Source organism: Diorhabda carinulata, chromosome 9 (assembly GCF_026250575.1).
Source record: "Diorhabda carinulata isolate Delta chromosome 9, icDioCari1.1, whole genome shotgun sequence".
Taxonomy (NCBI): domain Eukaryota; kingdom Metazoa; phylum Arthropoda; class Insecta; order Coleoptera; family Chrysomelidae; genus Diorhabda; species Diorhabda carinulata.
Genome location: NC_079468.1, coordinates 1,044,862 through 1,060,029, shown reverse-complemented (window position 1 = coordinate 1,060,029; position 15,168 = coordinate 1,044,862). Strand labels below are relative to the sequence as shown.

The 15,168-nt window shown below is 30.5% G+C and overlaps 1 protein-coding gene across 1 annotated transcript; it reads left to right on the top strand.

The window, feature by feature from the left end:
- The first annotated feature begins 302 nt into the window (after positions 1-302).
- On the top strand, positions 303-3,417 carry LOC130898152 (zinc finger protein Noc). The gene is made up of 2 exons (XM_057807224.1): positions 303-536; positions 1,848-3,417. Exons 1-2 carry the CDS (start codon positions 450-452, stop codon positions 3,096-3,098), a joined length of 1,338 nt encoding a protein of 445 aa, XP_057663207.1. The 5' UTR covers positions 303-449; the 3' UTR covers positions 3,099-3,417.
- Positions 3,418-15,168: the final 11,751 nt, after the last annotated feature.

The window sequence follows — 15,168 nt, the reverse complement described above, 5'->3', positions numbered from 1 at the left end:
AATTTAACATAATTTATTTAAATCAATTAAAATTCTTGAATTTCCAAGTCAAAACAAAATTTAGGTCGTTTTAGAAAACGACGAAATTTGTACTTGTAGTAGATATATGAAACAAGCATATCAGATTAAAAAAAATATATATTATTTTAATATATAATATAAATAAATTAAAATGTATATAAAAGTAGACATAATTTTTTTTTCAACACTCAATTCATGGCCTACAAAGTTGCCACAAACAAAAAGACGAAAGGAAACGTATCACGCATGCGTTACCACCACCGCCTGACACAGCAGCCTCTGTTTCCAACCTGCATTCACTTCCAATTGAGTCGTTGTACAACGTTCGAAAGTTATATCTCCGTTAGTTATACATAGTTTTTTAAAATAGTGATTTTTTTTATTATTAATATTTGAAATTATCGATTATAGTGATAAATTCGTTGCAAATGGTTGTGTTGGAAGGTGGGAATATGTTGTCCTCAACGGGCAATCAGTATTTACAATTAGATTACCTTTCACCTTTACCTACAACGGTAAGTTTTTCTATATAATTTCATTAAATATTTTCAAAAATGTATTATTAGTATATTTGATAACGTAAATAGTGTTTCTGTATTAAAATAAATGTGAAAAAGCAGCATCGGAGTATCGGATATAAATTAGTTTGACTATCTCATTTTTTTAAGTATTAACTTTTTTCTTTTTTATTTCAATGCGTCTTTCTACTTCTTATTTCTTATTTATAACTTTTTTATTACGGTTTTATTATGAATTACATGTATTTAATGTACACGGGAGAAAGCTGTCTTCACGTTACCCGTCGGATAACATCCACGTCTATTAGGACGTTTTTTCGTTTGTTATTTTGAAATAAATCTTTTGTTTTTCTATTAGTATCGTCTCAAGTTTATAAAGAGGATCAGAATAACGTGTTTTTTTAAATATTTTCATCAATTTTTTTATATACTTAGGACATTTCGAAATTTAGTGCTTCTAAAATAATATTATTCATAAATACCTATAGGAATTTTGGAACAAGTCATTTCTAGGGGAATAAATTCGTATTTTTATAATAAAAGAATGAAATTCTTATTAGAATTATAATGAGAAACGTCTGAAATTAGAAAAAAACTAAATTACCGCAACTTTAAGGAATAAAAACGATTGTTTTTAGATATCTTCAAGGGTTATTTTTATTTAATCTGACAGCTGTCAATTATATAATCCGCAAAACTGTCATTTTCAGCAATCGAATGGTTTACAAACCAATTTATTAATGGAATTTATAGATATTGTATAAAATCGATTATTTTCAGATCTTCTCAATAATTATTTTCATTTAATCTGACAGCTGTCAATTTTAAAAACCTTAAACTGTCGATTTTCAGCAATCGAATGGTTTACAAACGAATTTATCAATTGATTTCATAGATATTCTATAAAATCGATTGTTTTTAGATATCTTTAAGAATTATTATTATTTCATCCGATAGTTATCAATTTTAAAATCTTGATACTGCCTCCTTCATCCATTTTACACTTTACAAATCGTATCATCAATTGGATTTATATATTTGCAATAAAATCGATGACTTTAAAATCATGTAAACTGTCGATGTCAATTTTAAGAACCTTGAAACTGTCATTTTGATCAATAGAATATTTTACAAATCGTTTCATCGATCGATTCTATATTTTTTTATAAAATCGATTATAAATAAAAGCGATGTTGCCAGAATTCTATATATTCCATTAATTTCGATGAAATCTATGAAATTTTATGTTTGTAAGTTTATTTTTATTGCAGTTTTCGTATTTCCTATAATATTTTTTTTTTGTTTCAGCTTGACGCAAAGAAGAGTCCACTGGCTTTGTTAGCTCAAACTTGCAGCCAGATCGGAGCGGATTCTCCTTCGACGAAAAACCTCATATCGCCGTTGGATAAAGGAAAGAAAAGCAGTGAAAGCGCCCGTACGTCCCCGAGTTCCGCTAAAGAAAAATCTCCGCGTATAACACCGAGTGAACAAAAACTAGCGTTCAAACCGTACGAAACTAACGTGGTGTCAAAAAAAACCGACGAAATCCGCCCGAGTTCTCATAGTAGTGTACAAGACGATAAAAAATCCGAACAAAGTGCGGGTAGAAAAACGGTTTCCCCCTCGAGGATTTCCCCTCAAACCCCGAATACCGACGGGGGAAAATCGTCACCGGAACGAAAAAGTTCGACCCCCAGGGGTGCGAGTCCGATTATCAGATCCGGTTTGGAAATATTACAAGGACATTCAAAGGAAACCCATCTTGCCGCGTATAAAACTAGTGCTTTACCTTCGAGTTTGAACAATCATTTAAGTTCGTTGTGTTGTCCTCCTGGTCTGGAACCGACTAATCCGGCGTTTAGACCCCCGTTTCCCGGCGGTCCGTTCAGTGCTCAACACGCCGCTATGTTCGCCGCCGGTTACCACCCGAGTGCATCGCCCAACCCTTATCTGAGTTACGCTCGCGTCAAAACACCCTCCGGCGGAGAAGCCCTAGTGCCCGTCTGCAAAGATCCCTACTGCACCGGCTGCCAATTCAGCTTGCAAAACCAACAAATGTTGATAAACGGTCCTTGTCCGTCGGGTTGCACGCAATGCGATCATCAAAAGTACAATTTAGCCATGGCTATGTCTTTGGTGTCCCCCGGGCCGGTGCCGCAGTCTTCCTTAGGTTATCCGCCGCAGTTGGGGCGACCTTACGTGTGTAACTGGATAGCCGGGGATACTTACTGCGGTAAAAGATTCGTTACTTCCGACGAGCTGTTGCAACATCTCCGAACGCACACCAGCGGCGGATCGGATCCGGCTGCTTCGGCTACGTCGTCTTTGCTCAATCACCATTCGCTGTTTTCGGCGTCCCTTCATAGGTCCGGGTATCCGAATCCACCTTTGAGTCCTTTGTCGGCGGGTAGGTACCATCCGTATGGTAAACCTCCGACTCTGCCTTCCTCGTTGGCTGCTTCTCCGTATAGTGCGTTCAATCCCACTGCCTTGGGGAGTTATTATTCCGCGTATTCAATGTACGGACAGAGATTGGGGGCGGCCGCTGTACTCCAATAGTGATAATTAAGTCGTCGACAGTGCGTATATACAGAACGTCCTTTATTTTTATATATTTTTGTTACGGGTTGTTCCATTTAGTTTAGCAATGCGTTTTGGACGTCCTGTATATATTTATTACTGGGGTTTTGTCCGTAACTCAAGACTGTGATAATTTGTATATAGTTTGTTGCGATTCGGAGGTGAATGAAGTGCAATCTGAAAAGAAAAAACGTCTTTTTATAGACATTTGAGATTTTTTTCCGATTTCGGATATTCAAGTTACTTAAAAAAAATGTTGAGTTCATATGATGCTTTAATAAAACGTTTATAAATGTAATTTGTGTTTTATTTATTTGTTTTTTAACCAATATTGTTCGCGGTATATCAAATCCAGTGATTTCCAGCTTCTTCTCATATTTTATCTTCCATTTTTTATCGTAGCCATTTTGTCTTGAATTCTTTGATCAAAAATTCATCCTAACGCGTTTTATATACTCTATCCTTTTCTACTGACAAGATAGGCAAATACAATATGGTATGGCGTTCAACAGAGATGGCGATAAATAACATCAAATAGAATTCATTTTGTCATTTTGAATCATAGAATAGTTTACGAATCGTTTTATCAATTGAATTCATAGATATGATATTACATTTATTAGTTCTCATACGGTGACAACTGTCAATATTTAAAACCTTGATACTAAAATAGTTTTAAAATCATCACAAATTTGTTTTATTAATTGGATTCTTAGATATAAGCTATAAAATCGATTATTTTATCTGACAGGTGTCAATTTTACAAACAGATATTTTCGACCATAGAATTGTTTGAAAATCCTTCTACCAACTGAATTCTAACATTTTTCTGACAGCCATTGATTAGTTTACAAGATGTTTTAACAATTGAATCTATATATTTTTTATAAAATCGATTATTTTAAAATGCTAGAAACTATTATTTTTGCAGTTCTCAATTTCAAAAATCCAGAAAATCTCATTTTCAGTAATCGAGCAGTTTCGAAATCGTTTCATTAATTCGATTCAACACAATTCATAGAATCGATTATTATTGAATCCCCTAAACAGTTATTTATATATTTTGTGTCATCTGTCAATTTCAAAACCCTTGACATTGTCATTTCCAGAAATCGAGTGGTTCACAAATGATTGTTTTTAGATCTCTTTAAGAATTATTATTTTATCTGACAGCGATCAATTCTAAAATATTGATATTGCCTCCTTCAGCTCTTGATTAGTTTCCAAATCGTATCATCAATTGGATTTATATATTTGCTTTAAAATCGATGACTTTATAATCATGTAAACTGTTATTTCCATTTTATCTGACAGCTGTCAAATTAAATCGATTATAAAATTTTAATTTCATATTGTCAACGTTGTCAATTGAAACGTTTTTATATTAATTTGACATAGAGCTGCAGTAGAATTTATATCACGTGACCTAATTTGACGTTCTAAACCAACATGAAATGACACTTTTACATTGATCTGTCACTGATTTGTTTTTAATTCGATTTTCCCAATAGAGGTTATAATTAAGATGGTGTAGAGTTGTTCAAGTAGACCTAAACTGCTTTTAGAGGAAGAAAGAACTTTTGTACACTATTGTTTATCTTTCTCTACTATATTATGATTGGTTTGCCATGACATTGAAGTTTCTGTCTCTTTCTATACATTTCCATTTCTAATTCTATGGTTTTTCATTGTGGTTCTTTAAAATTTTTTAGTATCATATTTCGTAGCGATTATTTTATTTAAATTAGTAATAATTAATTTGTAAATTCTAATTTATTGGAGATAAGACAAGAGTATAAACATTAACACTGAAAATAGAAACAATTTGATAGATATTTGTTATTAAAATGATGTAGTAAACTTAATAATATATATGTATTGTAAAATGAAAGGTTTTTTTTCTAAAGATCGAAGGTTATTCTGCAACTAGAAATTCCACATAAACTATAAAGTATTTCTTAATGTAAATTACAAACAATCTGTCAACATTTCTTTAATTAATACCAATTAATAATATCAAGTCGTGAATTTATTTGTGAAATAATAATTATGAACAGAAATATCTATAAATCAATTTTAATTACTTTGACGCAATAAATTAAATAAGTGGATATGAGGTTCGAACATTCATCTTTATTTATATGAAAAGTATATGTAAAATAATACGAGGGTTGTCTTTTAAGTTTCAAAACATCATTTACAAAGAATATTTAAAACTATATTCGACATACACCTGATTTCTAGAACCTTAAGAAAAACGAAAGGAACTCCAATTGTCTGCGTACACACTCAAACCACCACACGCCACCCCACGCCACGCCATCCCACCTGAAACGATTCAAAATTCTCAGAAGTAACGCGTGTTAAAACAAGTGAATGCCTCTCTCTTGCCTTTGCTTGTTAGTCCACCATGTTTGTTGGTTTTATGGTACCTAACCTAACAAAAATTTTCTTTTTCTCAATTCAAAAATTTCAAAAATCTTGACATTGTCATTTTCAACTATCTACTATTTTACAAATTATTTTAACGATTGGATTCATAGATATTCCATAAAATCGATTATTTCCAGATCTCTTTCAGAGTTACTTTCATTTAATATGACAGCTGTCTATTTGACAAACCTTCATACTGTCATTTCCAGTAATCGAGAGGTTCAAAAATGATTTTAACGATTGGATTGATAGATATTCCATAAAATCGATTATTTCCAGATCTCTTTCAGAGTTACTTTCATTTAACATGACAGCTGTCTATTTGACAAACCTTCATACTGTCATTTCCAGTAATCGAGAGGTTCACAAATGATTTTAACGATTGGATTGATAGATATTCCATAAAATCGATTATTTTCAGATCTCTTTCATAGTTACTTTCATTTAATATGACAGCTGTCTATTTGTCAAACCTTCATACTGTCATTTCTAGTAATCGAGAGGTTCAAAAATGATTTTAACGATTGGATTGATAGATATTCCATAAAATCGATTATTTCCAGATCTCTTTCAGAGTTACTTTCATTTAATATGACAGCTGTCTATTTGACAAACCTTCATACTGTCATTTCCAGTAATCGAGAGGTTCAAAAATGATTTTAACGATTGGATTGATAGATATTCCATAAAATCGATTATTTCCTGATCTCTTTCAGAGTTACTTTCATTTAATATGACAGCTGTCTATTTGACAAACCTTCATACTGTCATTTCCAGTAATCGAGAGGTTCACAAATGATTTTAACGATTGGATTGATAGATATTCCATAAAATCGATTATTTCCAGATCTCTTTCAGAGTTACTTTCATTTAATATGACAGCTGTCTATTTGACAAACCTTCATACTGTCATTTCCAGTAATCGCGAGGTTCAAAAATGATTTTAACGATTGGATTGATATATATTCCATTAAATCGATTATTTCCAGATCTCTTTCAGAGTTACTTTCATTTAACATGACAGCTGTCTATTTGACAAACCTTCATACTGTCATTTCCAGTAATCGAGAGGTTCACAAATGATTTTAACGATTGGATTGATAGATATTCCATAAAATCGATTATTTTCAGATCTCTTTCATAGTTACTTTCATTTAATATGACAGCTGTCTATTTGTCAAACCTTCATACTGTCATTTCTAGTAATCGAGAGGTTCAAAATTGATTTTAACGATTGGATTGATAGATATTCCATAAAATCGATTATTTCCAGATCTCTTTCAGAGTTACTTTCATTTAATATGACAGCTGTCTATTTGACAAACCTTCATACTGTCATTTCCAGTAATCGAGAGGTTCAAAAATGATTTTAACGATTGGATTGATAGATATTCCATAAAATCGATTATTTCCAGATCTCTTTCAGAGTTACTTTCATTTAATATGACAGCTGTCTATTTGACAAACCTTCATACTGTCATTTCCAGTAATCGAGAGGTTCAAAAATGATTTTAACGATTGGATTGATAGATATTCCATAAAATCGATTATTTCCAGATCTCTTTCAGAGTTACTTTCATTTAACATGACAGCTGTCTATTTGACAAACCTTCATACTGTAATTTCCAGTAATCGAGAGGTTCACAAATGATTTTAACGATTGGATTGATAGATATTCCATAAAATCGATTATTTCCAGATCTCTTTCAGAGTTACTTTCATTTAATATGACAGCTGTCTATTTGACAAACCTTCATACTGTCATTTCCAGTAATCGAGAGGTTCAAAAATGATTTTAACGATTGGATTTATAGATATTCCATAAAATCGATTATTTCCAGATCTTTTTAAGAGTTATTTTCATTTTATCTGACAGATGTCATATAAAATCGATTATAAACTGTTATTTTCATATTGTCAAATGTCAAATGAGGTCACGTGGTACAATTTTGATTGAAGCGTCATCTCAAATTGATGCAGCGTCCAAATCCAAACATTCTCCAGCTTTTTAAAGCGGGTATTCAACTTAGTGACAATCAACATACTATTGACTGATGTGGTGTATTTCAAAGTTTTTATATTAATTTGACGTAGAGCTCCAGTAGAATTTATATCACGTGACCTAATTTGACGTTCTAAACCAACATAAGACGTTCCTGCAGTTATTGATAGTGAAACTTATTCGAAAAAATGGATATCACCCGATTGGAGGATTTTTTATGATTTTAAAAAAGACGTAATTCAATAGTTTCGTGCAAATTTTGGTAAAAAACAACATCAGAGAAGACTGTTTAGCGGACTTTTGTTACGAACGAACGTCCTTCAGTGATGAAAATCGAGAAGATTGACCAAAATCGATTATAATTGTTTTAGGATATCATAGATCTGTAATAGAATCGATTCTTCATCACGACTATGCTATTTCCATTAAAACACGTTGAACAACTGAATATTTGAAGGAAAATAACATCGAATTAACGTCCATATTAATCCGATTTCAGCAAAATCGATTTTCGTCACGTCAAGAAGTTTTTCCAGATTCAAAATTTTAAATAAAAACAACAAAAATTGCGTCGATTATACAACGAATTGTAGGTGAAAAAGTACATCATAAAGAGTTAAAAATATATTATAACAATAATATAATAAAATACGGTGAATGTGGAATTTAATGGCGTGGAATTAATTTAGTTGGGTCGAATTTCAATTTAAATATGAAATATTTCAAAAAGGGGGCTGGTGGTGCAGTAGGGGATCCAGCAACGTTCCCAAAACCAAACTATTATTGTAATAAATATTAATATTATCATATTAATATGAATATTTCAAAAACAAATATGTTGAATGAGATTTAGATAACATTCAGTATCAGTTACTGTAAAATAAATCTCATCCATAATTTATATCATTTAAGTTACTTCCGACATTATTTGGTAAATATTAACTGTTCCTAATAATTTCTGTACAAATATAAAACGCGGGGACGACATTTTGCATTATTTATAAGATTTTTTTGATCAACAAATTTATTTTATTAAACCATTGGTTTCCAAACTAATTGTTTCATTGACCACTTTCAAAATGTTGCTTGCATCTCGCAAAAAAGTGAAAATTAGATCTATCTTTGGAAACTTACGTTTTGGTTGGGTTTCAATGAGGAATTAACAGTTTTCGAATTGATAGGGTTAATGATTCGATAATAAAAATCAACTAAACAAATTTTCAATTAAATTCGTACGGAATTGATGATAGTGGAATCGATAGAAATTTGTTCTCACTGTGTAGTAGAACAGATTTTAGTTGAATTGTCAATAAAAAAAAGTATGACATGGAATGCGGATTTTTTCGAATAGACTTTTCACGTTATGGCCGAAACCATCTTCCTCACTGAAGAAACAAGAAAATTCTTAATGACGTTTTGTTTAACAGATTTTAACCACGATACTAGTATCTTGTCTTTACTTTTTGGAAGATTTAAGTCATTGAGATCTTGGATTTTGGATTCAGATTCAAAAACGAATTCAGAATGTACGGATACAGATGAACTTCGTGATTTCGGACTGCCTTCAGAGAGTAGTCGCTTTTCCAATGGCTTTTCTGAGTTTAGTTGTATTTACAAATGGCGTTTTTCGGTTTTTTATGTCAAAAAAGACTTTTCACTATCCCCAATTTTGAAAAATGGCTTTTCCAAATCTATTTTCCTGACGAATGGTTCTTATTGTATTAGAAAATGGTTTTTCCAAGTTTAATTTCCTGACGAATGATAGTTTTTGGTTTAGAAACTGGTTTTTGAGAAAGTTTTTTGTCAAAAAATTGTTTTTCTATATATGATTCATTCGGAAATTCGTTGAAAAAGTTTAATTTTACAAGAAAATGAATTTTCTCAGTTTATTTTTCTCTTCTGACTTTAGTATTGCTTACAAATCGCGTCTTTCAGTTTTTTGTATCAAAAAAGACTTTTCACTATCCCATATTTTGGAAAATGGCTTTTCCAAATCTACTTTCGTGACGAACGGTTCTTTTCGATATAAAAAATGGTTTTTCCAAGTCTAATTTTCTGGCGAACGGTATTTATTGGCTTAGAAATTGGATTTTTCTAAAATTTTTTATGTCAAAAAATTATTTTTCTTGATATAATTTGTTCGAAATTTGTTGACAATTTTGCGGAAAAATGAGTTTTCTCAGTTTATTTCGCTTTTCAGCCTTTAGTTTTGTTTTCAAAACGCGTCTTTCAGTTTTTTTATGTCAAAAAAGACTTTTCACTATTACCAATTTTGAAAAATGGCTTTTCCAAATATATTTTCCTGACGAATGGTTCTTCTCGATTTAGAAAATGGTTTTTCCAAGTTTAATTTCCAGACGAATGATAGTTTTTGGTTTAAAAACTAGTTTTTGTGAAAGTTTTTTGTCAAAAAATTGTTTTTCTATATATAATTTGTTCGGAAATTCGTTGAAAAAGTTCAATTTTGTGAAAAAATTAGTTTTCGTAGTTTATTTCGCTTTTCTGACTTTAGTTTTGTTTTCAAAACGCGTCTTTCAGTTTTTTTTGTCAAAAAAGGCTTTTCACTATTTCCAATTTTGAAAAATAGAATTTCCAAAATTTATTTTCGTGACGAATGGCTCTTATCGATTTAGAAAATGGTTTTTCCAAGTCTAACTTCCTGACGAATGGTTTAGAAACTGGTTTTTCCAAATATTTTTTGCAAAAAAATTGTTTTTCTATATAAAATTACAGTTTTTTGTTAAACAAAAATGGTTTCTCTATCCCCAATTTTGAAAATGGCTTTTCCAAATCTATTTTCGTAACGAACGGTTCTTATCGATTTAGAAAATGGTTTTTCCAAGTCTAATTTCCTGACGAATGGTTTAGAAACTGGTTTTTCTAAATATTTTTTGCAAAAAAATTGTTTTTCTATATAAAATTACAGTTTTTTGTGAAACAAAAAAGGTTTCTCTGTCCCCAATTTTGAAAAATGGCTTTTCCAAATCTATTTCCGTAACGAACGGTTCTTATCAATTTAGAAAATGGTTTTTTCAAGTCTAATATCCCGACGAATTGTTTAGAAACTAGTTTTTTTAAAAATTTTTCGTCAAAAAATTGTTTTTCTTGATATAATTTGTTCAAAAATTCGTTGAATAAGTTCAATTTTGTGAAAAAATGAGTTTCTTTGTTTATTTCGCTTTTCTGACTTTAGTTTTGTTTTCAAAACGCGTCTTTCAGATGTTTTTGTCAAAAAAGGCTTTTCACTATCTCCAATTTTGAAAAATAGAATTTCCAAAATTTATTTTCGTGACAAATGGCTCTTATCGATTTAGAAAATGGTTTTTCCAAGTCCAATTTCCTAACCAATGGTATTTATTGGTTTAGAAACTGGGTTTTCTAATTTTTTTTGCAAAAAAATTGTTTTTCTATATAAAATTACAGTTTTTTGTGAAACAAAAAAGGTTTCTCTATCCCCAATTTTGAAAATGGCTTTTCCAAATCTATTTTTGTAACGAACGGTTCTTATCAATTTAGAAAATGGTTTTTCCAAGTCTAATTTCCTGACGAATGGTTTAGAAACTGGTTTTTCTAAATATTTTTTGCAAAAAAATTGTTTTTCTATATAAAATTACAGTTTTTTGTGAAACAAAAATGGTTTCTCCATCCCCAATTTTGAAAAATGGCTTTTCCAAATCTATTTTCGTAACGAACGGTTCTTATCAATTTAGAAATGGTTTTTCCAAGTCTAATTTCCTGACGAATGGTTTAGAAACTGGTTTTTCTAAATATTTTTTGCAAAAAAATTGTTTTTCTATATAAAATTACAGTTTTTTGTGAAACAAAAATGGTTTCTCTATCCCCAATTTTGAAAAATGGCTTTTCCAAATCTATTTTTGTAACGAACAGTTCTTATCAATTTAGAAAATGGTTTTTCCAAGTCTAATTTCCTGACGAATGGTTTAGAAACTGGTTTTTCTAAATATTTTTTGCAAAAAAATTGTTTTTCTATATAAAATTACAGTTTTTTGTGAAACAAAAATGGTTTCTCTATCCCCAATTTTGAAAAATGGCTTTTCCAAATCTATTTTTGTAACGAAAGGTCCTTATCAATTTAGAAAATGGTTTTTCCAAGTCTAATTTCCTGACGAATGGTTTAGAAACTGGTTTTTCTAAATATTTTTTGCAAAAAAATTGTTTTTCTATATAAAATTACAGTTTTTTGTGAAACAAAAATGGTTTCTCTATCCCCAATTTTGAAAAATGGCTTTTCCAAATCTATTTTTGTAACGAAAGGTCCTTATCAATTTAGAAAATGGTTTTTCCAAGTCTAATTTCCTGACGAATGGTTTAGAAACTGGTTTTTTTAAATATTTTTTGTAAAAAAATTGTTTTTCCATATAAAATTACAGTTTTTTGTTAAACAAAAATGGTTTCTCTATCCCCAATTTTGAAAAATGGCTTTTCCAAATCTATTTTTGTAACGAATGGCTCTTATCGATTTAGAACTAATTTTTCTAACAATTCATTGTCAAAAATTTGATTTTCTTCATATAGTTGGTTCAGAAATTCGTTGAAAAAGTTGATTGGGCGCAAAAATCAAACATTGCCAAATCACTGTAATTTCCTGAAAGTCAAATATTTCTAAATTCAACAAATCAAATCAATATTTGACTTGATTTTCGTAACGAACAATCGCAAATCTCCCTGTACTGCGTTATTAAATCTACCCCTTTTTTTATTAATAAGTTTATAACCGCAGTAAAACTTTTTTCTACAAGATATAACGAGAAGAAACGCCAACGAAATTTTTCGATATTTTCGATATTTTTTGGATACTTCTACCTGTCATTTTCAACTCCTTATTAGTCCTAACCTCGAGGAACTCCTTTTGCAATATCACATTTTCCATTTTAACAAAAGGATTTATGATCCTTGGTGGTATTTCCACCTACAGAATATCTTCAAATTTGATTTTGATGCCGGAAAATCGAATACTGAACGTATAACAAGTTGGAAAACTGTGAAAATTCGCGCAGATCAAATTGTTACATCATAAATTTCAATTTACAAAATAAAACTAAAATTACACGGGGTTGGGTTTTGTTAAATTGGGTCATTTTATGTTGATGTTATTGAAGTTTTTGAACAAATCTACCAAATACTCGATGTCCGCTTTTAAATTGATCAGATTTTCCTTCGAATCGAAATCTTCTCTTTCCATGAACTTTATCTGTTCAATTTTCTCTTTTATTTCGCTTTACTCGCCAGAGGTCTCTCTATTATATTGTAAACGTGATTCTTTTGTAGTTTTAACATTGTCGTTAATCTCTTTTTCAGTAAAGATTCGTCAATTCCCATTTTCTATGCAATAAACATTAATAACTATTTAAAAATAATAAATAAACAAAAATAATGAATCGTATGCTTAATTATCGCGTTATAGTGACACACATTCTTGTCGTTAGAGATGGAAACGGTGATTCCGAGTAGGCAGACGACGGCGGAATGAGAAGTATGAGAGAAGAGAAAATGATAAATGGGCATTTGACGTGTTCAGGTGATCCATCATAGACAAGAGATTGGAGATGCCAAGGAAAGGTCACTAACTGGCAATCCATCATCGGCCGACGACGCCGCTTTCACACCCAACTCGTAAACTGCCTTCGTTTCCATCATCGAGTCAATACGGGGGGATAGTAATTGTTACCTGGCGATTAAATATATGAGATAGTGTCTTGGAATTGACGGTTCGGTGAGAAAAGACGTGAACGAAGACTTTGTTTGGAGAAAAATCGATTTATAAAATCATTAGGGGTGTTTTGTCGTAGTGATATTTGAAATAATTGTTATTTGTTGATCAAAAATTGTAATAATACAATTTTATATATAGAATGAAGGTTATTTATTATTTTTAAGGAATAAATCATCTTCTGATTGTGAAGATTTATATTCAATACACCTTATTTTCATGCTATCCCATTAGTAACAATGTTAAACTCTAGTTTTTAAGAATACTTCTTCAAAAAACAAGAAAATGTTCAATTTATGTTAAAGAAAAAGATGTGATTATTGTCTGGGCTGATTGGAGTTTGTTTTTAAAAAAAACTCGACCCTTCTGAATTTACTTTTTTTACCAATAGCTACTATTTAGGTTAAAAAAATCGTTTATTGTCTTAATTTCTGAAAAATGGCTTTTCCAAATCTATTTTCGTATCGAACGGTTCTTATCAATTTAGAAAATGGTTTTTTTAAGTCTAATATCCCGACGAATGGTTTAGAAATTGGTTTTTCTAAAATTTTTTTGTCGAAAGAATTGTTTTTTTTATATAGTTTGTTGGAAAAGATCAATTTTGTGAAAAAAAGAGTTTTCTTGGTTTATTTGGTTTTTCTGAGTTCATTTTTGCTTACAAACGGCGTCTCTCAGTTTTTTTTTGTCAAAAAAGGCTTTTCACTATCCCTAATTTTGAAAAATGGTTTTTCCAAATCTATTTTCCTGACAAATGGTTCTTATTGTATTAGAAAATGGATTTTCCAGGTCTAATTTCCTGACAAATAGTTAGAAATTGGTTTTTCTAAAATTTTTTTGTCGAAAAAATTGTTTTTCTTGATATAGTTCGTTGGAAAAGTTCAATTTTGTGAAAAAAAGAGTTTTCTTAGTTTATTTGGTTTTTCTGAGTTCATTTTTGCTTACAAACGTCGTCTCTCAGTTTTTTTTTGTCAAAAAAGGCTTTTCACTATCCCTAATTTTGAAAAATGGTTTTTCCAAATCTATTTTCCTGACAAATGGTTCTTATTGTATTAGAAAATGGATTTTCCAGGTCTAATTTCCTGACAAATAGTTAGAAATTGGTTTTTCTAAAATTTTTTTGTCGAAAAAATTGTTTTTCTTGATATAGTTCGTTGGAAAAGTTCATTTTTGTGAAAAAAAGAGTTTTCTTAGTTTATTTGGTTTTTCTGAGTTCATTTTTGCTTACAAACGGCGTCTCTCAGTTTTTTTTTGTCAAAAAAGGCTTTTCACTATCCCCAATTTTGAAAAATGGCTTTTCCAAATCTATTTTCCTGACGAATGGTTCTTATTGTATTAGAAAATGGATTTTCCAGGTCTAATTTCCTGACAAATAGTTAGAAATTGGTTTTTCTAAAATTTTTTTGTCGAAAAAATTGTTTTTCTTGATATAGTTCGTTGGAAAAGTTCAATTTTGTGAAAAAAAGAGTTTTCTTAGTTTATTTGGTTTTTCTGAGTTCATTTTTGCTTACAAACGGCGTCTCTCAGTTTTTTTTTGTCAAAAAAGGCTTTTCACTATCCCTAATTTTGAAAAATGGTTTTTCCAAATCTATTTTCCTGACAAATGGTTCTTATTGTATTAGAAAATGGATTTTCCAGGTCTAATTTCCTGACAAATAGTTAGAAATTGGTTTTTCTAAAATTTTTTTGTCGAAAAAATTGTTTTTCTTGATATAGTTCGTTGGAAAAGTTCAATTTTGTGAAAAAAAGAGTTTTCTTAGTTTATTTGGTTTTTCTGAGTTCATTTTTGCTTACAAACGGCGTCTCTCAGTTTTTTTTTGTCAAAAAAGGCTTTTCACTATCCCCAATTTTGAAAAATGGCTTTTCCAAATCTATTTTCCTGACGA